The sequence below is a fragment of the Leptinotarsa decemlineata genome, unplaced genomic scaffold (assembly GCF_025532065.1).
Source record: "Leptinotarsa decemlineata unplaced genomic scaffold, Ldec_3_MD MMD2_tig00078422_RagTag_RagTag, whole genome shotgun sequence".
NCBI classification, from domain to species: domain Eukaryota; kingdom Metazoa; phylum Arthropoda; class Insecta; order Coleoptera; family Chrysomelidae; genus Leptinotarsa; species Leptinotarsa decemlineata.
This window is the reverse complement of record NW_027412747.1, coordinates 15,740,553-15,768,350: the sequence shown is the minus strand read 5'-3', so window position 1 is coordinate 15,768,350 and position 27,798 is coordinate 15,740,553. Positions and strand designations below refer to the sequence as shown.

Here is a 27,798-nt window from a genome sequence, read left to right as displayed (position 1 = left end):
GGTTGTTTACCTTTCTTAATCCACTCGTCTACCTTGTTTGTGGACACATCTGGTAGAGGTGGAAAATCTTCGCTGATTCTTCTCTTCTTCAAAGCGGAGGAAGAGGAGGAGTGTACGCTTTCGTGATCGCTGTCACGGAGAGAATTGTCACTTGCAGGCGGAGCATTAGCCACTCCCTGATTCCCGTCTGTCAGATTTTGACAGCCGGGCCCAGAGACTGGCAATGTATTGCCCTGCAAATCTGCCTGGTTTAGGCCGAAGCACGAGATCAATTGGCAAATGATGCTAATGATCTCGGTCTTGTCCCTCCCAGCCAGATTGCGAAGCAGTTCCTCCATACTGCTTGACATTTTACTCGCTTAAAACTGACAGTAAAGCTCTGAGCAGTTGAACGCAACGAAAAATGATATATTTAGTCGTACTCACCGGAAACGTTTCTTCGTTTGCACACAAGAACCAACGAACCACTATCACAAGCCAGAAACACCACAATACGGCTGATCATCAACCAGAAATCTTGGCGAAAACACAACCGAACGCTATGACACTTCCGCACTATGTAGACAGAATGTGAAAAACCAGAAAAGTACTTGATGAAAATAACTGCGTAAACGCAAGCGACACATAAGTGGAACCACCTATTGGTGTGACCCCCAAGTCAACTTGACAAGTTTTTATATCAGTGTTGGTGGTTTGACCAATCAACCGACAACTGCGGTAGCAGAAAGTTGGGAAGCTAACCTGAAAGGACATCGGAAAACGAATCCACATGTTTCTAGAAATGATATTAATATAACTTTATTCTTTGAAGTTCGTATAGTGATAAATTTCGACTCAAAGCTAGGCCATTTACAAGCTACATGGAAAGAGACCCAAAGAAGTAATTTCAAACGTGAATATTATAATTTGAATATTGATATGAGTAGACCTGTAATGATAAATAAGTAGTGAAATCATAGAAATAGGAAAAGAAAAACTCTGAACATTCTCGATCGTATGTATTTTTTATTCACACGAGGAACATATATACCCGGAGTTTCTGATGCCGTCCTTCTACTCAACATATGAATTAATGTTTAAAAGCTACCAGGGCGAAACATCTCGGGGATACGACATCATCAGTCACTTTTTCTATGTGACAATGAATACCCCTTTCTTTCAAAAACTCCACCCTATCCAGCAATACGACGTTCTCACATACGCTTTGTATCGATGCCTGGAGTCCCGTTAGTACTTCCACTAGGTAACAATTGCCTTTGTGTTCATTCCATTTTTCACGCATTTTCCTCAGGAAAGTGACGTTATTAACCGCCAACTGCTCTCCTTTATCGCTATCCTCTAATTGGTGGCTGGTTTTCAGGTTGCTCAAATAGGATTCGAAGTCCTCGTCAGGGTCTAATGTATGCGATTTGTGGGATTTTCGTTTCAATCTCTTCACTTTGAGGTTCTCTATAAAATATCAAATGGTAAATTTCGGATTAATGTCAAAGTGACACTTGTACATTTTAACTACGAAATTTTTACTCTCGCTCCAATAGGTAGAGAAATAGAAGCTAATCGAAAGTAGGTATACTAATAAGCAAAATGATTCATCTATCTTGATGAAAAGAGAAATGAAAATTTCTATGTTTTTTACCACTTTTATTTGTAACTAACGTTACTGCAGTTTCGTCCTATATGGACATTTTCAAACTTAAACAATAAACTAAGAATGATTCATTACATTCGCTAATATATACCATTCAGGTACTTGATTGAGTACCTGAATTTACAGTTCACAATGCGCATGTGCCAATTTAAAAACCGGAGAGTAAATTAAATCGATTTGGTCATTTAACAGGTTGCACCCGCAGTGTTTATGCTTGTGAATTTCCAAGAATTCTAAATAATTGAGTTTGCAACCCTTCCTTGCATAGTGCAGAATTTCCGTATCGTTGAGATTCGGAAACTTGTGGTTGCATGCCAAGGAATGGTTTGAAAACGTCGAATCATTTTTTCCCAGTCTGAAGGACCTTTCATGTTCAGCATACCGTTTTTGGAAATTTCGTCCGCGAAATGAGATTGTCAATGTCTTGTTGAGGTATATTTGCCCATTCAGCAATTAAAAGCTCACTCAATTGAAACGTTGTGTGAATGTTCCCCATATGCGGAGTAATTCTTCGTTGAAGCATGTCCCACACATGCTCGATGGGATTCAGGTCCGGTGATTGTGCTGGCCATGGCAATACATCAACTCTTTCGTTGGTGAGCCAGTCAGTCACTAGACGCGCGACATGTGGACGAGCATTATCGTGCTGGTGGAACAGCACCAGCAAACGGACGGACGATAGGTAGAAGAATGGTGTCGAGGTACTGTCGAGCTGTGAGGGAGCGATTTGGAAAAACGAGATCGGTTCTGCCGCCGATCATGATTCCGCCCCATAACATTACGGTACCACCTCTGTATGTGTGGACTTCCTGGACGTGTCTCAAACGTTAATTATTTCCAGGTCGTCTCCACAGTCTTACTCGACGAGAATCTGGATGAAATCCAAATCTGGATTCGTCTGTAAACGAATCATTTGCATCCCAGTTTTTATGTTCTTGACACCACTCTAATGTTCTACCGCGATTGCCTCTCGACAAAGGTGGACATCTAAGTGGCCTTCTGTTGTGGAGATCTGCTTCATACAGTCGATTTCTGACAGTATCACGACCAATGGTTACCTGGTGCGTCTGCTTCAACACGTTATCCAACTCAGGTGCTGTGATTGTCGGTTGTCTTCTTGCGGTTAAGACCAAAAATCGGTCTTGAACTGCAGTTGTAGCGCGTCCTCGCCCTGGATGTTGTTCGGCTGGACTGCCAGTTTGGGAGACCCCCAAACGAAGAGCTACATCATTTTGTCGCATGCCACCTTGAAGAAGCCCTACAGCTCTATTCATCTTAGCCAATGGTAAGTGATGGCGTTCCATGTTAAAGCACAATATTTCCAGTTTAATTGCTGAGCAAGAACTGCATAGAATGTACAAACTCGACACTTTCAGATTATTCATTTTAGGCGAAAACCTATAGTTTGTAAAAAACTTGATAAAAGATTAGTTACCGTTTTTGCAGGCTTTGTTCAACCCATAGAAATCTACAGAGTGGTCGAGTGTACCAATTTAATCGAAATTAAACGACCTCATGCATTTATTTTTATGATATTTAGTATGTTATAAAAATATCCCTAGACTTTTCCGATGTGTGTATATTAGCAAAGAGGAGATGTTGGAAGGTAGGTTGCACTATATCGTTTACTTGAACCTGTAGGACATTTTCTCTTAACCTGCGCAAATCCAATATAGGTGGAACTAAGTGATCGTTGGAAACTAAATAATAATAGTGACATTAATAAACAATCATTCGCATAGAATAACACTTATCTGTACATAAAATTAGCATAGCGTTGGCATATTCGTTACACTGGAATCTGGTAAACATACATGCTTATAAAAATGTTCAGTACTCATACTGTGGTTTTCCGCTGGCGATCTATTCACCATAAATAAATTCTCATTCAAATTCTTTTCATGCGCTTTGGTTATTTATATAATTTCCTTCGCAAATATAAACACCAGAATAGCCTGTACACATACCGACTAGCAAAAATATTCTGATCCAGTGCAAAATGAATGTTGTTATGTTGCATTATATTTTATGTGGTCAAAGGTGAGAAATTCATTTAAATTAGTATATTTTTAGACTTGATTACACTTTAATTCATTCGAATGTATAGAGAGAGATTCGGCCAGTATCGAAATGAAATTGAAAATCGAATAGTGAGTGAGTATCTATTAATTGTGCTACCTCACAATTCTTGCATTCAAAGGTTTGTGTATTATAATCGTACTTTGAAAAGAGGAAAATGATGTCTGAACATTAGCATTCAAAATTTGAAACTGCGGATTCGTGTTTCCGGCTTATTGGTCTTCAACAATACGATATAGTCAAGGGTAACGATAAGTATCTTTTGGTTGCAAAGAAACTTCAAGCTACAAGAAAAGATTCACTGGCTTCTTTTTTTGCCAAGCTTTCACTTTGTGACCTGACATCAACACCAGGCTTCTTTGGATTTTCGCTGAGAGACTTGTTTTGGTAGTAACAAGTGAGTTCAGACTCCCAAGTACATTATATAATAATAATAATAACGTTATTTGCTCCTGGCGTGACGAATATCGTCAGAAAAGATGAGGAAAAACGGATAAAATATCGATATTTTCTCTTCGATCTCCGCAGACTTTATCCAGATCACTCTGTCAAGATGGTTGTTCTGATAGTTGGAGTCCTTGGTGGAGTGATGCCCTCTCTACTCTCAAATCTTAAAATCATACCGGCTTGCCCCAGTAAGGCAGAAATCTTAGCCGGACAGATGCAGAAGGCTATCATTCTTGGCTCACTGCGCTTGCTCAGGGCACATGAACCCAATGATCACTTACTCCACGGTGTGCGGAGTGGTCGTTGGTTGATAATGCTGGCGCGTCCTCCCGAATGTATCGGGGCTTCAGAGGATAGGACTTGACCAGCGCATATTACGGTAAAAAAATAATAGTAATAATACATTGATTGCTCATCAAAATAACAAGATAACATAAAAAAAAATAAAAACACTTTGTATTTGATGTGCAAATGGCTTTTGGTTCAGATCACATCACATCTCTTCCACCAATGCCGAAAATGTATAAAAATAAAATATCCTATTAGGGCTTGAAGACAAGAAAAAAGAAAGAAAAGAAGAAAAGAGAAGGTAATATATAAATATATATGAATAACTAAAACCTTTTTCAGGATTCTCGCCGCGGACCTAGTTATTCTGAATGCTGAACAGATGCTGTTTAAACATACTTTTAAATATCATTTTAAACATATTTTAGATATTATAGGAAAAAGATCATTCAAATATTTCCTTTTTATGTACAATCATGTTTAACACTATATTTTTACGCAAATTCAGGTTATGGATATCTGTTCTATAAGACAAATGTTCATATAGATAAATATAAAGGTAGTGAATTATATATTTTGGGGCCAATGAAGAAAACAAATCTTAGTAAGTGACTTTTCTTCAAAATCAATAGATTTGTTTTCTATGAATCGGGTAACATAATGTTTAAGCGGATTAACAATGGGCTTTGTTTTACGGTAGGTTTACAGGGTGTAACTAAATAAGTGTAAAACATTCAAGGAGGTGATTCCTCATCGAAAAAAAGATAGGATCTTTCATAAAAAGTAATTTCATTGGAGTATCTCTTGTTAAGATACAGCCCCTTAAAGGGGGTACATAAAATTTGTATAACAATTTTTGACGAGCACTAAAAAGTTACAATATTGAAATTAACCTGACGGTTTGTACTACCAAAGAGACACTTAGCCAGAAATTTATTTGGTTTACCCCATGGTTGTAAGGGGTGGAAAACGCAACCTCTAAAATGTATATCCAATGTAACTTTTTGTCTTATTATTTGTTTGCCATTTAAAAATTTATTTCCGATAGCCTGTTTCATTCTAAACGAAAAATGTCTCTTGGGTTTTTTGCCCAAAATAAACCAGTTCGCAGCAAAAAATTATTTTACGAACAACTACAAAGATACATCGTCATAAATGCGAAAATACGAAACTAATCTATCTATTAGGTCGCTATTGGCGATAGTGACACTTAAATTGGTATGACGCTGTCAGTTTTGGAATTTTCGAAATTGAATTAATACTAATTGTGTGTTGTTGTTCTGTTCTTAATTTGTTACTTTAATAATTCACTTGTTATTAAAATGGCATAAACAAATGATATGCATTACGTTTACGGTCTGTCGCAGGAGAATGGGTTAGAAGCTTCTAGAAGATATGCTGAAATATATCCTCAACGGCAACATCCTCCACATAGAATATTTGCTCGACTTCATCAACGATTACGAGAATATGGTTCATTCGACAAAAGAACGCAGGATTGTAGTCGCCATCGAGAAGTACGAACACCACAACTTGAGGAAGCAGTACTTAATTTGATTGAAGAACAACCTACTACCAGTACTAGAAAGATTGCTTTCCAGCTAAATGTTGACCATATGATGGTATTTCGAATTTTAAAGAAACAACTCTTATACCCTTACCATCTGCAACGAGTACAAGCACTGCTACCGCGAGACTTTCCGAACCGTCTTGAATTTTGCGATTGGATGCTGCAAATAATTAGAATTGTGACTTTCTGAAGACGATAGAATTCACAGACGAATGTAGTTTTTCTCGGGACAAGATTATTAATTTTCATAATTACCACATATGGGCTGATGAAAACCCTCACGCTGTTGTCGAAACTAACCATCAAGAACAGTTTTCTCTCAACGTGTGGCTCGGAGTTATTGGAGATGATTTAATTGGGCCTCATTTTCTACCTCCTCGATTAAATGATGAGGCATAGTTCAATTTTTAAGAGAAGTGCATCCAGTACTGCTGGAGGAAGTTCCTTTGGGCATCAGAAGGGATATGTTTTTTATGCATGATGGGGCTCCCTCCCATTTTAGTAGCACGTCAGCATTCAACTGAAACATATGCAAATCAGTGGATGGGTCGAGGAAGAACACAGATCCCCGGATCTCAATCCTCTCGATTTCTCTATTTGGGGCCATTTACAGCATTTGGTTTATCGTACTCCTGTTCGCGATGTAGAGGACTTAAGAAACCGCATCATCGATGCGTGCAGGGTAATCAGAGAGACTCCAGGAATATTTGAGGGAATACGTGGCTCAATGCGCCGACGTCTAGACGCATGCGTATTGTCTGAAGGTAGACATATTGAACATTTACTATGATTTCTACATGTTGTTTGTTTTGTTATAAATAAATTAGTTTTGTTTATCACCCTTTAATCGTTCAATGCAGGTACAAACTACAAAATAACAATAAATCCAGTTCGCATTCATGACGATGTATCTCTGTAGTTGTTCGTAAAATAATTTTTTGCTGCGAACTGGTTTATTTTGTTCAAAAAACCTAAGAGACATTTTTTATGTAGAATGCAACAGGCTATCGGAAATAAATTTTTCAATGGTAAACAAATAATAACACAAAAAGTTACATTGGAAATAAATTTTAGGGGTTGCGTTTTCCACCCCTTACAACCATGAGGTAAACCAAATAAATTACTGGCTAAGTGTCTTTTCGGTAGTACAAAACGTCAGGTTAATTTCAATATTGTAACTTCTTCAGTGCTTGTGAAAAAAATTGTTATACAAATTTTATGTACCCCCTTTAAGGGACTGTATCTTAACAAGAGATGCTCCAATGAAGTTTCATTATATGAAAGATCCTATCTTTTTTTCGATGAGGAATCACTTCCTTGAATGTTTTACACTCATTCAGTAACACCCTGTAGACTCCATCCTTTCCAAAAAACTACAAAAGCAAGCCATGGACCTGGTCTACCCAAATACAAGATGCATAACGTCAGTTATAGGACATTGTCATATTTGGGTGAACCAACTAATAATATTGCCCGTTTTTTGAAGAAAGAATGTGTAAACGTAGCTTACAAAACGAATAATAGCCTAAGTGAATTAATTAAAAACAATAAAGACAAAACTTCGGTGTCGGATAGATCAGGTGTATTAAGCTGTCTTGTGGCTCTTGCCCAAAACTGTATATTGGCCAAACGGAGAACATTTTCACACAAAATTGAAGAGCATACAATTAGTTTTGTAAATAGAAAGACCAATTGCACATTTGCAAACCACTTTTTAGCAGAAAGACATGAGTTCAATCGTTAATACGATGTGTTACATTTAGAAGAGAAGATTTTGAAACAAGAATTTTTAGAAATCAATAGATTAAGGAATTCGGGTCATTTACTGAATGCTTAATTTGAATTGAATACATCATTGACTGGGCTATAGCGGACCGTTCTGAAACATACAAAAACTAATATTAATCATGAATTGCTAACGTACTGCTGTTTACCTAATCAGCGTTAAAACATCATTTTTGTAGGTACCTCCGTGTTCATCGTTACAGCACGTTCGCGAGCCGAACAATGAATGTGGAAATATCAAGCGTGAATTTGTAAACAATAAAGCACCGTTTCACCGTTGCTGGTTAAGGAAATAATTGGTCGAGGAAAGTGCTAAATAGGTACTCACACAAAATCATCAACATTTGTCGAGTTATGTGCGACTAGCATGCGGAAAAGTCAAGTGTTCTTGCTCGCTCTACTGGCGTTCCTACTTCTAATAATAGACCAGTACTCCCTGAAACTCCTCAAACTGGAGAAATGGACCAGATTGAACCCCAGGACCAAGTATGTTCTGTACTGGACGGAGATGTTCCACCAAGCGGATTTCAATCTCGGTTTTGGGCGGAAAATATTCGAGAACTGTTCCGTCAACAATTGTTTTGCTACCAACAACAGAAGTGTGATGTCTGTGGAAGATTTTGACGCCATATTGTTCCACGGAGTCGAGTTCAGTCCTCTTTTTCATGGGGTACCGACAAAGAGATCGCCCCATCAAGTCTACGTGTACTCCAATCAAGAAGCGCCTACTAACAGCCCAAAGTTAACAGTACCAAAGAATTTTTTTAACTGGACGATGACCTACAGGTATGTAATAGTAAGAATTTAGAGAAGGTATTTTGGACAAGTGGAAATATTAAAGAAAAGTACCATTCTTCGCGAGAGGGATGTGTTTGTGGTTATTTTATTAATGCGCAACTTATCGCACCTGTCAATGGGAAATGTTCCTCCTGACGAAAATCAAGTAGTTTTCATAAAAGAGTTTTCTTTAAAAAATTATTTAAATGAAGAATGAAATAATGCATTCAACATTTAAAGGTATTCATTTCTATTTCACCATTTGGCAACGTCGGTTATAGCTAATAAAGGACGATGAATCCGTTACCTGCATGAGACAAACAAAGATGACGTATTTCAGAAGCATGCTGTTCTGTTTACTTATGTTCCGAGTTCCAAGACATTCTGTGACATATGACATTTTGTGCACCTAACCTATCTTCCTCTGTATAAATAAATAACAAAGCAACTGTTGTTAATGTGGCTTGTGGAGGTGGTATTGAACTATATTTTGTCTTAATTGTTGATTTGTAAAGATAATTTTCCCTTTTTGAAGTAGAATATCTAGGTACGTATAAATCATTTCAACTTGATATAGGAGCTGTTGCCAATATGTGAATTAGGAACAATTACCTTTAAAAATAAAACCCAACATATGAAACATCAATTTGAATATTTTTCGAAGTGAATTTAAAAAACTCACGAATTGAACTCAACTTTATTTTGTTCAAACTTGCATTTACTGTAATAACCCAAATTGAGGAACATTTCCCATTGGGTGGTTATTTTGTTAATGTGCAACTTATCGCACCTGTCAATTGGTGCGAAACGTGATGAACGTTTGATTGTTGGGTCGAATCCTGATTAGGAACAGTTTTTTTATTGTCATCAAACTTGCCGGGAAATTATAATGAATTAAATCTTGGAATATGCAGGTACGTTCTTTTTATAGGGTAAATGAGCATCAAGAAAGGGAATCAGGAATTTCCACCCCAAGGGGGAAAATAGGAGTTTAAAGATTGCATTGAATTTCGTCAGTTTCGAAGTTGGAAACCTGAAGTTTTAGGTTAATAAAAAAATATTGTAACTATTTGTTTGAAAAAACAGTAACTAAAAAATATGTCAACTGCACTAAGTAAAGAATAGCTTCGAGAATCGAATTATGTTATCTATAAAGAAATTTCGTAAAACTAACACAACCGTCAACTACGTCTGCCCTCGCGCGTTTTTCCACGTTCAGGTCGCGTTCACGGCGATGGCGCTTCATTGCTCAGACCGCCACTCTACTCCGTCGTCTTACAGTAGACGCGACGCGTGATGACTCACTGCGTTGCGTCAAGTTAATCTTATCGTGATAAGTTTCAAACGATTCGTCCAAATTACTTAATGTGAAAGTTTATCTATTTTGAATACAAAAAACGATAATATTCTAAAATGTGCATTGTAAATAAAGTATCCAATTTAGTTGTATTTATGTACTTATCGTTATAGTGACCAAAATTATACAAGACCTTTGTAAATTGTAGCCTATATGTTATTCTCATATATTAGCTGTATTTATGTGAAGTTTCATCAAAATCCGTTCATCGTTTAGGCGTGAAAGAGCCACAAACATACATACATTTATCCATTCTCATAAACTTTCAAATTTATAATATTAGTATAGAGTATATATTCATTTAAGTTTCTGCTGCACCTACTGTCGGCTTGGTTAGATATTCTATCATAAAGACATATTTCATTGATTATTTATTACAAAAATGAATCGAGTCATAACAAATCAGAATAACTGAACCTTAAAAAAAAAGGTTTAGTGGTGCAGCCAGAAAACGACTGAGTCGTCTCCTCAAGAGCGGGGTACCTTATAAAACCGTCTTGCACCAAATTTTAGAGCGGCGTACGCAGAATCTGTCTCAGGTGGAGGAACCAACTACAATGAGAGGGTTAGCAAACGTTTGCGCCCAAGTGATGATTTACCAAAACGAGAGGCGAAAAAGCCCTTCACGGCTGAATCTGAGGCATTGTCAGGTATAGTAGCTGACGTGCAAAAACCCTCAAATGGGAAACAACAAAACAATACACCAACACAACACACACACATACAACCCACTAACCTTGAAGAGGCATAAGCCTACAGCAGGGCCCCATACCCAACACACCTATATAAATGTATTGTAATTATTACTCAAAACTTCAATGAAAGTTTTTGACTTGACTTCACTTGAACTCTCAGTATCAAGGTGGGAATCTTGCAACTTGACTAGCCGACTACCTCATTAACGATGAAACAGCAGAGCATATACTTTTTGCCTGTCCCGCTGGGGACTGAATCAGGTCTTTAGAGTTCGGCAGAGCCGTACTCTTACCATCTGGCCTGAAAGACCAGTCACCATACAAACTGATAGGCTTCGTTAAGAATCTGGGTTTATTTGGCCGAGTGTGAATAGGTATGAGCCACAATAAACCCTTGCGGGTTGCGGTGGAGAGTCGAATAGACCCACTCACTTTGGACCTAACCTAACCTGACCTTAACAACTCAGAATAATATATGCGATGACAATGAAATCATTGCACATGGTGCCATTCAGTTGTTTCTTGGGTAAACAATTCGAAATTATGTATTGTTCTTCAGAAATCTATTTCGGTCTAACCGAAAGTGTACTTCAAGTATGGAATTTCAAATAGAACTCTGTATATTTTTTAGACCATATTAAAAAAAATTATAATGGAGTGATGCAACACTATTGTCATTATTATCAGAAAGTACTGAAGATGATAACTTTTTTAGAAAATTTTCTTCGACCTTCATAACTTGTTCCGTTGCAAACTTAGGAGAGGGGTGACTTTATAAGTCCGCACTGCAGACAGTACGTAATAAAAAATAATACTCGGTAGCCGGGTTTTCACTGCGCACAGTACTTGGAATCGCACATTGAAAAAGTACGACCTCGTAAATCCTTAGCTGACATAACTTTCGGCTTTTGTGGGTTGACGTTCGTGGGGGGTAGGCGATTGCTGGTTAACGACGAAAGAAAGATTTCAACAGATTTTTTTACGTTATACAGGCTGGTTTTTCAAGTTAGCGACTATTAGGATTTCGAAAACCTTCAAAATAGAAGGTTGATTGAATTACAATTTTTTTTTGCGTATTTCAAGGTCGATCCAACTGAAGGATTTTGGATTCTCCGTGCTAGGAACCGCACGTTAAAAAGTAAGAGCTCGTTAATCCTTAGTACGCACTAGTTTTTACTTTTGTGTGTTGTCGTTCGTAGGGAGAGTGGGGCAACCGCTGGTTAACAGAAAGACAGTTCTTTTTCGTTCTGCAGGCTGGTTTTTCAAGTTGGCACCATTAGGATTTCGAGGACCTTCAGAATTGGAAGGTCGATTAAATTACGAAAAAGTTGCGTATTTCAAGGTTGATCAAACGGTTTCCTGTAATCGAAACACGCATTAGGCGTTTTCAAGATAATTGAAGAAAATCACGATTGTCAATTTTTTTTTCATTAAGAGTTATTTTTCGAAATGAAAAAAACAAAAGTAATCTTTTGGGTATTTGACACACACTTTTATTTGGTACCATAAAATTTTTTCATAATGACCATTCAACTTTTTTTTAAAATACAAACCTATTTTTTCTGTGGAATTTTGTTGCCTTTCCCGCCATTCCTGCATTCACCCATGTATAATAATGATAATAATTATCATCTTTATCATTTTCACTTATTAAATAATATTTCAATCTAAATATGATTCAATAATAATGGAAATAAAAGTCCGAGTTCACTTTTTGTGATCTTCACACTGTATCACACTTGATGTATTATCAACTGTTTTGGTCCAAGATGACCATCATCATGGTTCGACCAGTTAAATTCATATCATTCAACCATCGCATCGTTTTCCTATGTATTTCAATATTAATATTCGAACAAATGATTCAATAAGAAAAATGAAAAACTGAACTATAATAAATGTTCATTGTCTGGCATGTTGAGTGAGTCCCCTTGGAACTGTTACTTTTGTTAACATATTTCATTGTATCACCAGCAGGGCGAATTTTCTCATTCAGATCCTTCAAATCAAGTTGATGAAGATTAACTTCATTTTCAATATGGTCCCGAATAAAAAATCCTGAGCAGTTAGGTCAGGTGACTTTGCAGGCCACCGTATCCGACCATTATCACCAATCCGATTACTTCCTTCCTATCTATTCAAAAAACTCTTTGATAAATAGCGATGTGCAGGTACATCATATTGATGCAGCATCTATCCATATTTAAATTTGACATATGAAAAAATAAGCGACTTTTTTTTTCTCAATCAGCCACATGATCTAACCGTGAACGCTAATCAAGAAATGAACCCAATTATTTTAAATTTCTTTCAAGTTTCCCGAAAAAGGTTCAGTTTGGTAATATGGGCTCTGGGTATAGCTCAGAATCTCCTTGGTATAGATTGGTTTGCATTTCGTTGGCATTTGGAATAGAGGAAAACCAAATCTACCATTTCGTCGTTAGTAAACTCCACAATTTTCTGATATGGTGTGCATTCGACTGATTGCTTCACACCCAAATCAACATGGAAAGTTGATTTGGGTGTCACTCCAATAGGTGGTTTCACTTATGTCTTGCTTGCGTTTACGCAGTTATTTTTATCAAGTTATCTTCTTGTTTCTTCACATTTTGTCTTCAATTGAGGACCGCCTGCCCGGTACTGATGATGCCCGACAGGCTGAATCAACAGTCTAACGGTGGCTCTTAGATCGAAATCTAATAGGGAATGATCGGAATATTTATAGTCTACGAGCCAGCTTGAATCTGACAACACATATTTTCGTCCAGTGAGACTCCTATACCCAGTGAACAAGCAATGCTAGCTAAGTCGGCCGCGGTAGATTTGGGGTCCCTCAGGTGGGTCAGCTATGAAAATTAAGTAAATTTTTAAAGTATTTTACGGCGTCTGCCGTTTTAATATGTTATAATATACCTCTAGAAAAATTGAAAAATAACTATGGCTGCCACTTTTCGAAATTGGAATTTTTTTTCTAAGCATTTACGGCGTCTGCCATTTTAATATATAATTTATTTAACTATTTTAAGCTAATATTGAAAATAGCTGATATTTTTTCCGGTTGTTACTATCCAGTTTACAGCGAAACATTGACAGTGAGAATAGTAGTTTATGCTCTCTCTCTCTTTCCCCTGTGAAAATTTTGCATTTCTTCATATCAATCCGTTTCGAGAGCAAATCATAAAAGCTTTTGTACCTGAACTTTTTTTGAGACAATAATTGCGCTGTAGCAGCAACTGCTGCATTGGAAATTTCGTAAACCAGATTCTCAAACTCACTATCGCTGCTGCTCTCCAGAGTTTATAGTGATAGTTGCGAACAAAAACCATGTGAACTTTCAAAAATATACCCTTACTGAGTAACATATTCAAAGTGAACTTACAAACAAATAATAAGCTTTCAAAAATACATTTTCGTTACAGGAACCATCTCGGATGTGATACTCATAAAATACTCAGCTGTGCCCGTGGCTATCTGTCAAAAGAAAAACAAATAAATAATAGTGCACAGCTAATTAAATGGATGATATTTTCAAATATGAAAAAACTGTCCAATTAAAAAAAATTGAATCGCTCGTATTTCCACTCATATTCTGGGAAGAAAACACATTAACCATTCCTACTAATTAACAATGTCAAGGTTCGATCGAAGACAGTGCTACAGTCGAATCTTCCTTATGAATTGCTCACAGTTGGGGCAACCATAGATTACACATGCGTCATTACACAGTGATGAAAATGTAATGACGTGGATACTACTCCGATCTACGTGAGCTTTCGATGAAGAATTGCTTTTATTTTTGAAATTCATTGAACAGTTATAATAATTCTTTAAAGAATCAGTCCCAAACAGCAGTATTCCTCGGACTCAATTTCAAACGTGGCTTAACTGCATAGGTATATGATGCCTTCGTCTGAGAGGAAAATTTATTGAGTAGTAACAGCTTCATAGTGTTATCAAAACCCCAAAAGGCCAGAAAAAACATCCCATGTACCAACGCTTAAAAATAACCCAAAATAAGCCTGTCGGATACAATTCAATGTTCATCGCGGTATCATCTGGGAAAACAGTTGTTCTCCAATGGGCATTTACCAGATTCCACTGAGCTAAAACCTATGAAACCTTTGAAAGTTCTTTCAAAAAATAGATCCTTTACTAGTTAAGAAATCTTTTTCTCGGATGAGGGCATTCGAGCCATGCAAATTCATCGATCCATTTTTTTTAATAACAAAAAATTGCTGAATAGACCCTTCCAACTTCTATGCCTCTCACCAACAAATCAAACGTGCTCAACAGCCGAAACTGTGAACACGTGTTAGAGACGAGTGTACAACATGAAAAAATAAAAGAATCGCTAATTGAATGTACCTAGCCCGCGAAATTTGAACAACAGTCTACGTATTATTTCATCATTATAAATTATTTTCAAAAATAAATATATTCTGATATAAATAAATGGATATGTTTAATTAATGTTTGATTTTGTTTTACATCTTCATAATAATTTCATATTTATTACAGCCTTATAATGGACTCATTTTTCTTATTATGCACATTCAGAGTAGTAGATGTGTTCGTTTAATTGTATATTCATAATTTTTTACATTTACTAATATAATTTCAATGTTATATAAATTCTACGATTGTGAAAATTACAACTGTGGACATACATATGCACGTGATGCAGGTAATGTTTCGCTGTAAACTGGATAGTTACAACCGGAAAAAATGTCAGCCATTTTCAATATTAGCCTAAAATAGTTCAATAAATAATATATTAAAATGGCAGACACCGTAACATACTTCGAAAAAATTTATTTTTTCGAATTTTGAAAAGTGGCTGCCGGGATGTTGCAGCCTTCAAAATCAGCAGCCATAGTTATTTTTCAATTTTTCTAGAGGCCGTAAAATACTTGAAAATTTTCTTAATTTTCATAGCTGACTCACCTGAGGGACCCCAAACCTACCGCGGCCGGGCTTAGCTAGTACCCATTGCTTGTTTACTGGGTATAGGAGTCTGTCTGGATGAAATTTCAGATACCGTAAAATATGTATTGTCAGATTTAACCCTTTGGGTTGTCGTGGTATCTATTAGGTACCTCCTTTTTCGAATTTATTTACTATTTCCGTGGTAGTGGTATTGTTTTTCAACCAGTTCAATTGTGATCTCAAGCATGTATTCGTATCGAAATATTTTTTGTTCGGCATAATTCGGACTGTAAACATTTCTTTCGTACAACTTGAAAGAAGGGAAGTGAGGTTAGACGGTATTTTCGCGCATAAATTCATATTTATAAGTTTTGTGTTTGGATTTGTTTTTGCAGGTGAGTGAAATTCGAGGATATAATTTGTGTTATCATAGTCTACTTTCTAGGATATGAGTGAATCGTAATCCACAATTCAGTCTATTCAGTCATCTAGAAAGCGGTACCTAAAGTTACCACTGCACCTAATTTGCCTATACCTCTACCATATGATTGCTTTCGATATGTTCATCACGGAAAAGTTGGTTCTTTCTGAATGATAATTTTTTTCTCGTTTTCAGAGTGAATCATAGTTAGCAATGAAAATTAAGAAAATTAGAAGAAATACTGTTTTATCTATCAATGATATTCAAGATTTTTCATATGATGAAATTATGGAAGGATTTGAATTACCTCAGAGTCTGAGCTATCAGATTTAGATTCAGATAGTAGTGAAGACCTGACTTACACAGAGTTGGCTCCGGTGAAATGTTTTCAGAGCGAAACTGGAATCGATCTGAAAGACGTACAAAAATGAGCAAATCTCCATTACTTGAGACCAATGATCGATCTAGCATCTGTGATATTCCAACTTGTTCATTTCAAGCTAATGAAATGAATGTCGATGTAACGGAAAATGGCGATTGTTCCCTTTTGAATATTGGTAATATGAATAGGTCGAATAATGGTTCTGAGGAGGAACATGAGTTTGAACAACTCGAACGGGAAGATGATGGATCTTCAGAGTCAGACTCAAACGAACCATTATCAGAAATGAAAAAACGGTTGGATGGGATTTGGGAGGAAAAGAAAAAACAATCTAAGTTGAAAGATTTCACGGAAACTACTGGGCCAATATTGGATGATAATGTAGTGACACCATGTGACCATTTTCTCAGTGTTTTTTCAGATACTTTATTCGAACATTTAGTGTTTCAGACAAACTTATTTTCAACCCAAGCTGAAAAACCATTCCAGCCAACGAATATCACAGAAATGAGAAATTCATAGCCGCTAATATAATGATGGGTATCACGAAGAAAGCTTCATATAAAGATTATTGGAGTAATAACATTCAATTGAGAGATGAATATATAAGTTCATTCCTTCCATTGGAGCGTTTTAGCCGGCTGCTTTCCCATATTCATGCAAATGACAACTATATGATGCCAAGACGGGGTGATGATAACTACGATAAATTGTATAAGATCAGACCTGTGCTGGATACGCTTTCCGAAACATTCAAATCAACATACAGACCTACGCGTCATCAAAGTATAGATGAAAGTATGGTCAAATTCAAAGGCCGTTCTGTATTGAAACAATATGTTCCATTGAAACCCATCAAACGAGGATTTAAAATTTGGGTCCGAACTGACGAATATGGCTATGTGTGTCAATTCCAAGTGTACACAGGAAAAATTGGTAGTAATCCAGAACTAAATTTAGGTGAGCGAGTTGTAACCGACTTGACTAGAGATTTAGTTGGAAAAAATTACTTCATCTATTTTGATAATTTTTTTTCTAGTATTCCACTGATGATATATCTTTTGAACGATGGAATATATGCTTGTGGTACCATAAGATCAAATCGCAAAGGTTTACCAAGAAAAATTCTGAATAATTCCGAAAGAGGATCTAGCGTAGCTCTTTCATCATACAAGCACGAAGGTCTTTGTTTTGTGCAATGGCAAGACAAAAAGCCTGTTCAACTGATTTCAAACTGTCACGATGGTACTGTTTCATCAACAGTCACAAGAAAGACACGAACAGGAGAACAAATCGAAGTTGCATGCCCACAAATTGTCAAGGATTACAACAAATACATGGGTGCTGTATATCTCAGTGATATGTTCAAATCTTATTATGCCATTGACAGGAAAAGTCGTAGATGGCGGTTACGGCTATTTTGGCATTTCGTCGGTGTCAGCATAAGTAATGCCTCTATATTATTCAATCAAAGGAATTCGATGGAAGGACCAAAGATGAAGATAAAGAATTTCAGGCTAAGAGTGGTTGCAGGCCTGATTGGAGCAGAAATGGCCAATCCGCGCGGAAGGAAATTCCATCCGATACCAAGACGTTGCCATAAACCTTTCATTCCAATAGAGCTATGAACTGATAAAGCTGCACATATTCCAGTCAGAACAACGAAACGCCAATGTGCCCATTGCAGCTCCAAAGTCAAACAAAAACGTACCTGTTGGATGTGTACCGTTTGCAAGCTACCATTGTGTCTGGGGGGAACAGAAGGGGAAAACTGCTTTATGCGTTACCATTTTTCCTAAAATTGATATAGACGATTTTAATCTGAACTTTTTGTGAAAATAAAACCTTATTTATTCACAAATTTAACATTTATTGCGGAAAGGTAGTATGCCAAGAGTGATAGTGGTATCCATGCTATACCACCATTTTTTTAGGGGTGGGGATGAATGAAAAAAATTAAATTTTATTTGATGTTCCTCACATACTCATTTGAAAGGGTTACCAACCAATAAATTATGAAGAAATTGAGAATTACCAATTTGCCACTCAAAGGGTTAAGCTGGCACTCAGACTATTATATGTATACAGTGTTAGATGTCGAGAAACTAAGGGAATAAGTTTGATAGTATTTGGGGTAAAGTTCAATCTAAGTTCATGAATATATTGACATTGAGATAAAGTATAACTACAAAGGGCAAAACTAAAGGTAAACTATACTCAACAGACAAAGAGGTATCGAAGGAGAAATCATTGGCGACTTTATTTTATTCAACGACTGACTGGGGAGCTCTGTATTCACTCGTATTTATGCTACTAGGGAGTGGGTGTCAACAAGAATGCTTACACCTGATTGGTTCGCACTTGTGATCAGTTTATCTGGTTGGTTCCCGTTGATGATGAATGTACTGTCGGTAAGATGTTTCGGAAACTGAATATCACGCTCTCGTATCTCTTCTGTCTTTTTGTTGAAAATGTTGGGATGTTCAAATATCTCAATGGCTTCCATTATGAAGGGTTGTTTGGTAATGCGTTGTAGTAGATAGAGCAGCAATTTCAATGTAGTTTATTACGGCAACTACGTTTGTACGTTTGGTAGTTCCGATGTAAACTGAGCCCCAGCAATAATTTATTTATTACATAATGAACAAATATCGAAGATGACCAAATTCATCGAAATGAGGGAAAAAGTTTTTGATATATTTTCCAAGACAGTTTCGGAAGTGACAGATTATATTTACATAACAACTCAACTCGTCGTAACCAAAAAATATATAATTTTCTCGTTCCTTGAATTTGAATCGACGATGAACGTATTCAAGTAAAATCTCTAGACGACAGTCGATTACATAAAATTATCCATCACCTGCAATAAACGCCAATGAAAAAATATCATCAATTCGCGGAAAGGAAAGAGAATCACGTTTACTACTGAAAATGTCACCGCATCCTCTGCTGATTAATGTCAGTAACCTTTTGTGGAACAACATCGGAAATGTTGAGAAATATTGCGTGGTGATTCTTTTCACAGAAACTGGTTTTATGAACAAAACATGTTTTTATAGTATACCGTTTTATATAATGTTTTTGGTGAGAATCATTGTAAAATTCATTTCAAAATCAGTATGAATGCTTGATATCAAGCACTTGATGGATATTCCAAGTTTTGATTTGATAACGTAAATTTCGTTCAAACATTTCCATCAAGTTGGCTTAATTTAGTGCTGTTGCACTAAATTAAGCCAACTATGTTTCGGATGATAGTGCAACTATCATCCGAAACATAGTGGAATTCAAGTACAAACATCTTCCTGTATGTGCTTATATCTGATTCTCTTTTCTCCACCCTTCCAAAGAATAATAGAGCGATAACTTGGGTGATACATATGAATATTAAAGCAGAGAGGATCGAAAAGAAGGATAGCAAGCTCGATGCAAGCAGAAGGTCCTCATCGACTGATGTATTAGTACATAACCTTTCTATAGCCTGGATCGATTACCGCAAGGTATTTGATACAACATCGCATGAGATCATCTTGCATCTTTGTGAAATACCTTGAGTACATGTCGCTCATAAAATGTAACCAAATTATATCTTTATATTTCCTTGACAACAGGAATGCCGTTTACTTTTGTATCTTCATCGACATCATCATCAATCAAGTAAGACATCTGTCATGGAGTTTTCAGCTCATGGTGAGACGAGTATCGTACGAAAAGTGGAGAAAATATTGATGGAATATCGAGATCTTCTCTTCAGCTCCGTAATCTCTACCAAGAACATTCTATTAAAATGGTTATTCCATTGGAGAAATGATGTCATCCTTACTCAATTTCATACATACGTCAGAAATATTGACCGGACACGATGAACACTCACCACATATTGTGGGGAGTGGTCATTGGTGTGGTTCAACCTCTTAGGAAAGGTGTATGTGTCCCTTAGGATTTTCAAACGGGAGGATCGAAGTGGCATATCATATCGAAGGGTTGTTCACCAAAAAACCACAATATATTTTGCTTTTAGAGGAGTAAATAAAAAAATAGCGATTCAACGGTTCTACAATGAGAATAGGGATTTTCAGATTATTACTTGAACAGAAGTATTGAGTTCGGTTCTACTGAAATTGGTTATAAGATCAGGTAGCACAGTTCCAACCCTTGAGTAACTGGAAGAAAGTTGATTGATTTTTTCTTTGACGGTTCTTTCACTGTTTCGAAATTACTGTTTGAATTATTATACAATAGGCTCCAAACTACCATAAGTCAGTTTTAGAACCCCTCGATAACATTTCTTAAGACTTCACCAGAAATTGACCGGCAGGCTACTATAATGTGCCATTTTGGGAAAGAGATATTTTGGCTTTCTACTTCTCCATCGTGTTAAAAACATATGAGAATCTTTCAAAGAAAGGAAGGAAGCAATCAATTTCAATAATTAACTCTAAACATAGATGGGTAGATCATGCAAAGAAGTAACTTTCAGACATAAACTGAAAGATCAAGATCATGAAAAATGAGAATTGACACTTTCTATGTTTTTTACCACTTTCATTCGTTAACTAGCATTACCGCAGTTTCGTCCTATAAGGACATTGCATGATTTCCTACCACATCCAATAATTCATTGAAAGAAAAAGCCCTAAAGAAATGAACTTTAAACATCCAAGCCAGTCTCGGATATACCTGCACAGTAGGTTGAATGGACCGACGCCTATCAGAAAACGACTACTCCCTTGGCTAATACCACGAAAGGCGCAACACCATTCGTGGCGTCAGTCCATTCAACCTACTGTCTAGGTATATCCGAGACTGGCTTGAACGTTCAAAGTTCATTTCTTTGGATTTGTTTACTACCAGTCTTCAAGCATAGCCCACTGACTAATAAAAAAGAAAAAGCCTTTCCAAAACAGCTATTTTCATATAAATATTGAATTACACGAAAAAACAAAAATACTTTTGAAACAAATACGTTTATATGAGTGCTGAATTATACGAAAAACATTTTATGTATTCAGTTTGTATAACAAACATTCGTAATAGAATCGAATCAGATGTTATTCGCAGGATTCCTACACACTATAACTGATGAAAGAAGTAAAATTTCACTTACATGAAACACTGCCATCCTCACGTAGACACCCGGATGTTTCGCCGAAGACACTTGTCTTATTGGCTCGTCAGTACCAAATACGAATAACATAATTGAAAAAATCACTCAATTCGTTCATAAAATTAGGACATTTTGTAACGGAATGGGTCAAAGCCACCCATTTCACCGATAACAGTACGTAAATAACATTCATTTGCTTATTTGATTGAATCCCAGCCAAAGGAATACTCTTTAAATTTAAAGGAAATATTTTTAGATGTGTGGATCATAGATAGATCTTTGAATAGAGTTATTTTGTTAACTGATTGCTTCCTTCCTTTTTTTGGAAGATTTCCACATTTTTTGTATCACGATGGAGAAGTAGAAAGCCAAAACCTTTCTTTCCCAAGAAATTAATCTTTCCTAGAAATATACCGTTTGAATCACGTGTTAGGAATCACACGTTAAAAGGTAAGACCTCGTTAGTCCTTAGCTCGCACAAGTTTTGTCAACTTCTGAGAGTTGTCGTTCGTATGGGGGCGGCAGCTGATTAACGGAAAAACAGATTTTAAAACAGATTAAAACAGATTAGATGTCGCCAAAGGGAGAGTTGTATTTGATGATTTTGGAGGCAAACTCATCTATCCAGAAATCTATCTTTCAACCAGTCAGGCATAAAGAAAATAATGTGGTGAAAACCCGTCTTCCCGGAAACGTACGAGATCTTCCACTGAAACTGAATTACTTTTTGCATCAATTTGAGTTTTTAGCAGTTGAACTATCAGAAGTTCGGTGCTATCTTATCTTTTATAACCACTTTCACCAGAATATTAAAAACAATCAGTTTGTCCTTGTTGAAACTGCCTTTTTGACATTTGCGTTCCTTTTCTATTGTTTCATTTCTTGAAAATATATAATAACAATAGTAAAAGTTAACGTTTAATTGTTATTTTCAGGTCTGACTCGGATGTTATCCGTCCTTATGGTTTCTTTGAAGCCTCCACAACCGACTACTACCCCCCTTCGATGGGAGAAATAAAAAACAAAAGGAAAAAAATCGCTTGGTTGGTTTCCAACTGTATAGCTTCTAGCTTAAGAGAAGATCTGTACCGAAAAATAAGTAAATTCGTACAAGTTGACGTATACGGAGCTTGTGGGAATCTAACTTGTTCTAAAAAGGACGCTGACGGATGTTATAAATTTTTAGAAAAACACTATAAATTTTACTTGTCGTTCGAAAACTCTCTGTGCAAAGACTACGTCACAGAAAAGTTATTCAACATTCTGAAATATAATTTAGTTCCTATTGTGTACGGGGATGCTGACTATGAAGTAATCGCCCCACCGCATTCTGTGATAAACGTGCTAGAATATAAGAGTATAAAAGAACTAGCGAAACACATAAGAAAATTGGATGAAGATGCAGCAGAATATTTGAGGTATTTCGAGTGGAAGAAAACCTACGCTGTGAGTACAAGCAACAAACTTTCGTTGTGCCAACTTTGTGAAAAACTTAACGAACCAGTCGCACAAAAAGTGTATAGTGATGTGGATGAATGGTGGAGGACACCAAAAATTTGTAAAACTGGAAATAGTTTACCCAAAATATCACCAAACTGAGATAAATGTATCAACTTTGTGCTCTATTGTGAAAATTATGAATTATTGACTACATTTCAAACCAAAAACTACTAGACGATGCCTAAAAATTTTATTTTTTTCATATGAATCATCTTGCCACTGAAGAAATCTCAGAAAATCCCGATCCCTTTCAGTAACAGTGATCAGTAGGAATGCTTTCTCAATGTCAGCTGTTACTCCTATCTTTCCTAATCTAAATTTAACTAAAACTGGTCTGCAAGTGTGCCCGTTCCCTGTAAGTGAAAATAGATTCCAGCAGTTGTATCGCCAACAGCATATGCAGGAAATACTTCAGTGAATATTTCTGCACTGAGACCTGTCGGATACAATCCAACGCCCTTCGTGGTATTAGCCAGGGGAGTAGTTGTATTATGATAGGTGTCAGTCCTTTAACCTACAGCGTAGGTAAATGAAGACTGGCCTGAACGAATTGTTCCTTCAGTTACTTTGATAATTTTTGAGTTCAGACAGACAGACAGACACATTAACAGACTGATAGACACGATAGAGGACTTTATTTTATAATATGCAGAGAAAAACCAAGTACTCTCTTCTAAGATCCCGACGGGTGAGGCGGGGTGCCCACGTTCTTTGAATCTCTCCGATACTCATTCCATCCTTCTCTGCATCAATTACGTCACACGTTTCTCTCTCCCACTCTCCGAAACGCACGTACCTCGAGTTGAGTGTTCCACAAGGTTCCGATCGGATGTCATGTAAATAGTAAAAAATATAGCGCCATAAGAATATACTTGAGATTTTGAGCTAGGAACAAGTTTGTTCATCTACTTATATGTTTTGTCAAATATAATAGATAAATTTCTATTGAATACTGTTAGCGAACATTTTTATATCTCACCTGACACTGCAACGTCTTCCAAAATTGCCCTGAACATGAACCTTCTTGAAAGTATTTCATGTTCCTCTTCAGTCATATTAACTAAACTTCTAATGGTCAGTTGACAAGCTAATCTTAAAAAAGGCCTTCTCATGAATTTTGAAGCTTCAAATTCTGAAAACAGGCAGGATAACACCTTACTCGATGGAAAATTCACAAAATGTTCTTGTGTCTCGTCTTCATCAGTCGATTTTATCCTGTGGTAGCAGCACGGCATTATTACTATACTTTTAACAAAGTACAATTTTGAAAACAAATCCAATATTGTGATGCTCAGATCTGCGCATGCGTGAAGTCCCACTATACAGCATGATCCATATTCAAGCTTGGAGAATTCTTGGTTGGCCAATTTAGTGATTGTATCAGCCGAATCTTCATTTATGAAATGTTGGAAAAAATTTACTCGACCTTTTGATGAAGGGTGGAATTTGTTTTGATTTTTGTAAGCTAAGTCTACGTATTCTTCAGAACATTCTAAGCCTAAGACCTTGTAATTGTACCTTTCGTGTAGATGGTGCGAGAGATATCCCTGAAAATTCATTATTTTAATTTTATCTGTATCTACTCAGAAGTCTTCAACGATTTGATAACAGAAAAATATAAACGGTTACTCAAAATCAGTATACACCATTGTTTAGTCTGAAAAAAATAATGAGCGATGATATTTACACCAAATTTGAGCCTTTCGAACCGTTTAATAGATATAATGGGTTTTATAATTATCCTTGGATATTCTGTGGAACAGTAAAAGTATAACCAAAATTGAGTTGCTCTGAAAAGAGAGGAGGATTTTATTACATAAACCAGTTTTTACATTTTCAACAAAACTTTCTTCAACATTAATTAATCTCAAACTAACCTGAAAAGAGAAACAACATTTAAAGCTATTGCTTCACCAGTTCCTATAAATTGTTTAAATTGAAATATCTTCTTTAACATAACTAACCTAAATATTCATCACATGGAGACATGTGACCCACAGAACCATAGATTCCAAAGAGTTCACAGATAAAGTATACATCAAAGTTATTACGCTGCAAATTCAAACTAAATGAAGTGTCACTCACTTCGTTTAATAGATATAAAAATTTTTTTCATTAACTTCTAAGCGTTTTACATTTATGTACATCGAAAAACGCTGAAGAGATTTTGGATTACGACTTCATTTGGCCTCAAGAAGTGTTGAAAAATATTCCTCTTTTCTGATTGGAATAGTTAACAATGGAATATACTCGATTTGAATAACTCTCTTCTGAAGATCTATTCGCGACACAAATAGTCTGGGTCACAAGATCCTTTTTTTGGAACTCCTGTCCAAGGGCATTAAAAATTATGATCCAGGACCTCTAGCAACTTTTTGAATAATATCAAGAGGGGCTCGAAAAAATTGCAAAAGTTATAAACAATTTAGTTTGAAAAAAAAGGGGTTTGGTTTTTTGCAAATATCTCAGAAAATATTAAAGATACATGAAATTTGAAAAAAGATCCTTGAAGAGGAGAAAATTTACTGAAAAAAGTCCCGGAACTCTATCACCAATATTTATAATTTTAATTCAGAGGCGAAAATAGCGCCTGATAATTCTGTTCACTTGTTGAATCTTTTCTTGATTTTCCACTTAATTGATAATCAAAGTCGTTAAAAAGTGAAAAATTCAATTTAAGCGATTAATTTTTTTATGCAAATTTATTCGTATTCTTATTATTTGAAGTTACATAAAAATTATTTTTCATAATTTTTAGATCTATTTGTTTAAAAAAAATTGTTATAAGATATTTGGAATTTTTGGGGGATTTTTATCAGTGATGAATACTATGATTTCAAAAAACTAAATCGTTTCTTTAAAAAAATGTTTATTGCTTAAAAACGCAATTGTTGGTTAATATTTTTTTTGCTACTAAATATGAATATTAAGGAACAGATTTTTAAAAAAATCATAATTTCTATTTCTCCTTGATATTCTGAAAAGTAACTTTTTTTTTAACTTATGTTTCCTGGGGTCTTTGAAGTCCACTAGATACTCGTTAGGACAAGAGGATTGTTTCGACTTCTTGTTGAATACTCTTCGTGAGCAAAACAATAGCAAAATCAATACTCCTGACCGTTCTGGATTGAATGATTCCGTACGGTCTACCTCGTCTTATGTTTGTGAATCTTTTGCTGAAAAAATCCTCAATTGTTTACTTTGTAGTAAATGTTCAAGAGGTAGCAAAAACGAATGTGACTTTCTGGAGATTCAACTAGCATTTCCAAATATGACTAATAACCAATCCGTGCAAAGCTTATTGGTAAATCATCTGAAAATGGAACTTTTAAAATGTGATGATCGACTGTATTGTCAAACATGCGCCAAACTAACTGACTGTTATGAAGAAACAAGTATTGCTGAGGCACCGGTCAATTCTAATAATAACACTGATGATCTGCAAACATGAATCAACCTCTGACGTAAGCACCAAACTCTTACGAAGGTTCGAAATAAATGAATACTTAAATCAAGCAGACCACTATTATAATATTCATGCAGTCATTGTTCACTGTGGTTCTGGCGTTGAATCTGGTCATTATAACGCCTTGGTCAAAGACGAAACGAACTGGTTTAAGTTTGACGATAGTCGTGTCACGAAGTGTTCTGGCGATGTATTGAATTTATTGGAGCCTCTGGAGACACCCTACATTTTGTTTTATGAGAGAGGGGACATATCAAGCATATCAAGATCTTCAGATGATGTGGTGCTGCAGGTTTTTTCGGGTTTTCCTGCATCTGAAAAAGCAAATGCGCCACTGGAATCAATTAAGTCGCCCCGGAGCGCCAAATGATTTTTATTGTTGTTTCATAATTTGATTTTTATTTATTAAATAAATTGTATTTATAATTTTCAATTGTTAATATCAATAAATAATATTTTTAATAAACAATTTTTTTAACAAATTAATTTTTACGATATATTTTTTTGAATACTATCAAAAAAGAAACAAAAACAAATATGTATCACTTTTTGTATAAACAAATGTTTCTCTATTTTTTTCTCATATTTAGTGACAAAAAATTGTTAATCAACAAATGGGTTATTAAGCAATCAACATTTTTTTCAAGAAACGATTTATGTTTGAAAAATCATAATATTCATCACTGATAAAAATCCCCCCAAAATAAAACAAAACTAATTTATCAATAACAAAACACACAACACCTTCAAACATTACGCATACGTCTAGACATCGGCGCATTGAGCCACGTATTCGCTCAAATATTCCTGGAGTCTCTCTGATTACCCGGCACGCATAGATGATGCGGTAATTATGAAAAGTATTAATCTTATCCCGAGAAAAACTACATTCGTCTGTGAATTCTATCGTCTTCAGAAAGTCACAATTTTTTCTAATCATTTCCAGCATCCAATTGCAAAATTCAAGACGGTTCGGAAAGTCTCGCGGTAACAGTGCCTGTACTCGTTGCAGATGGTAAGGGTATAAGAGTTGTTCCTCTGAAATTCGAAATACCGTCATATGATCAACATTTAGCTGGAAAGCAATGTTTCTAGTACTGGTCGTAGGTTGTTCTTCAATCAAATTAAGTACTGCTTCCTCAAGTTGTGGTGTTCGTACTTCTCGATGGCGACCACAATCCTGCGTTCTTTTGTCGAATGAACAATATTCTCGTAATCGTTGATGAAGTCGAGCAAATATTCTATGTGGAGGATGTTGCCGTTGAGGATATATTTCAGCATATCTTCTAGAAGCTTCTAACCCATTCCCCTGCGACAGACCGTAAACGTAATGCATATTAGCCATTT

General features: G+C 36.0%; 2 protein-coding genes across 4 annotated transcripts in view; one reads left to right on the top strand and one right to left on the bottom strand.

The window, feature by feature from the left end:
* Positions 1 to 27,798, bottom strand: part of nmdyn-D7 (nucleoside diphosphate kinase homolog 7) — a 212,235-nt gene that overhangs the window by 117,443 nt on the left and 66,994 nt on the right. The window lies entirely within an intron of this gene.
* LOC111514849 (alpha-(1,3)-fucosyltransferase C) lies at positions 3,576 to 23,125 on the top strand. 3 transcript variants are annotated; one of them, XM_023171088.2, is made up of 3 exons: positions 3,576 to 3,688; positions 7,997 to 8,603; positions 22,421 to 23,115. In XM_023171088.2, exons 2-3 carry the CDS (start codon positions 8,185 to 8,187, stop codon positions 23,082 to 23,084), a joined length of 1,083 nt encoding a protein of 360 aa, XP_023026856.2. In that variant the 5' UTR covers positions 3,576 to 3,688; positions 7,997 to 8,184; the 3' UTR covers positions 23,085 to 23,115. The 3 variants fall into 3 exon arrangements, with proteins under 3 accessions (XP_023026856.2, XP_023026857.2, XP_023026855.2); XM_023171089.2 differs by lacking the exon at positions 3,576 to 3,688 and adding an exon at positions 3,691 to 3,802 and having other exon boundaries at positions 22,421 to 23,125; XM_023171087.2 differs by lacking the exon at positions 3,576 to 3,688 and adding an exon at positions 3,792 to 3,848.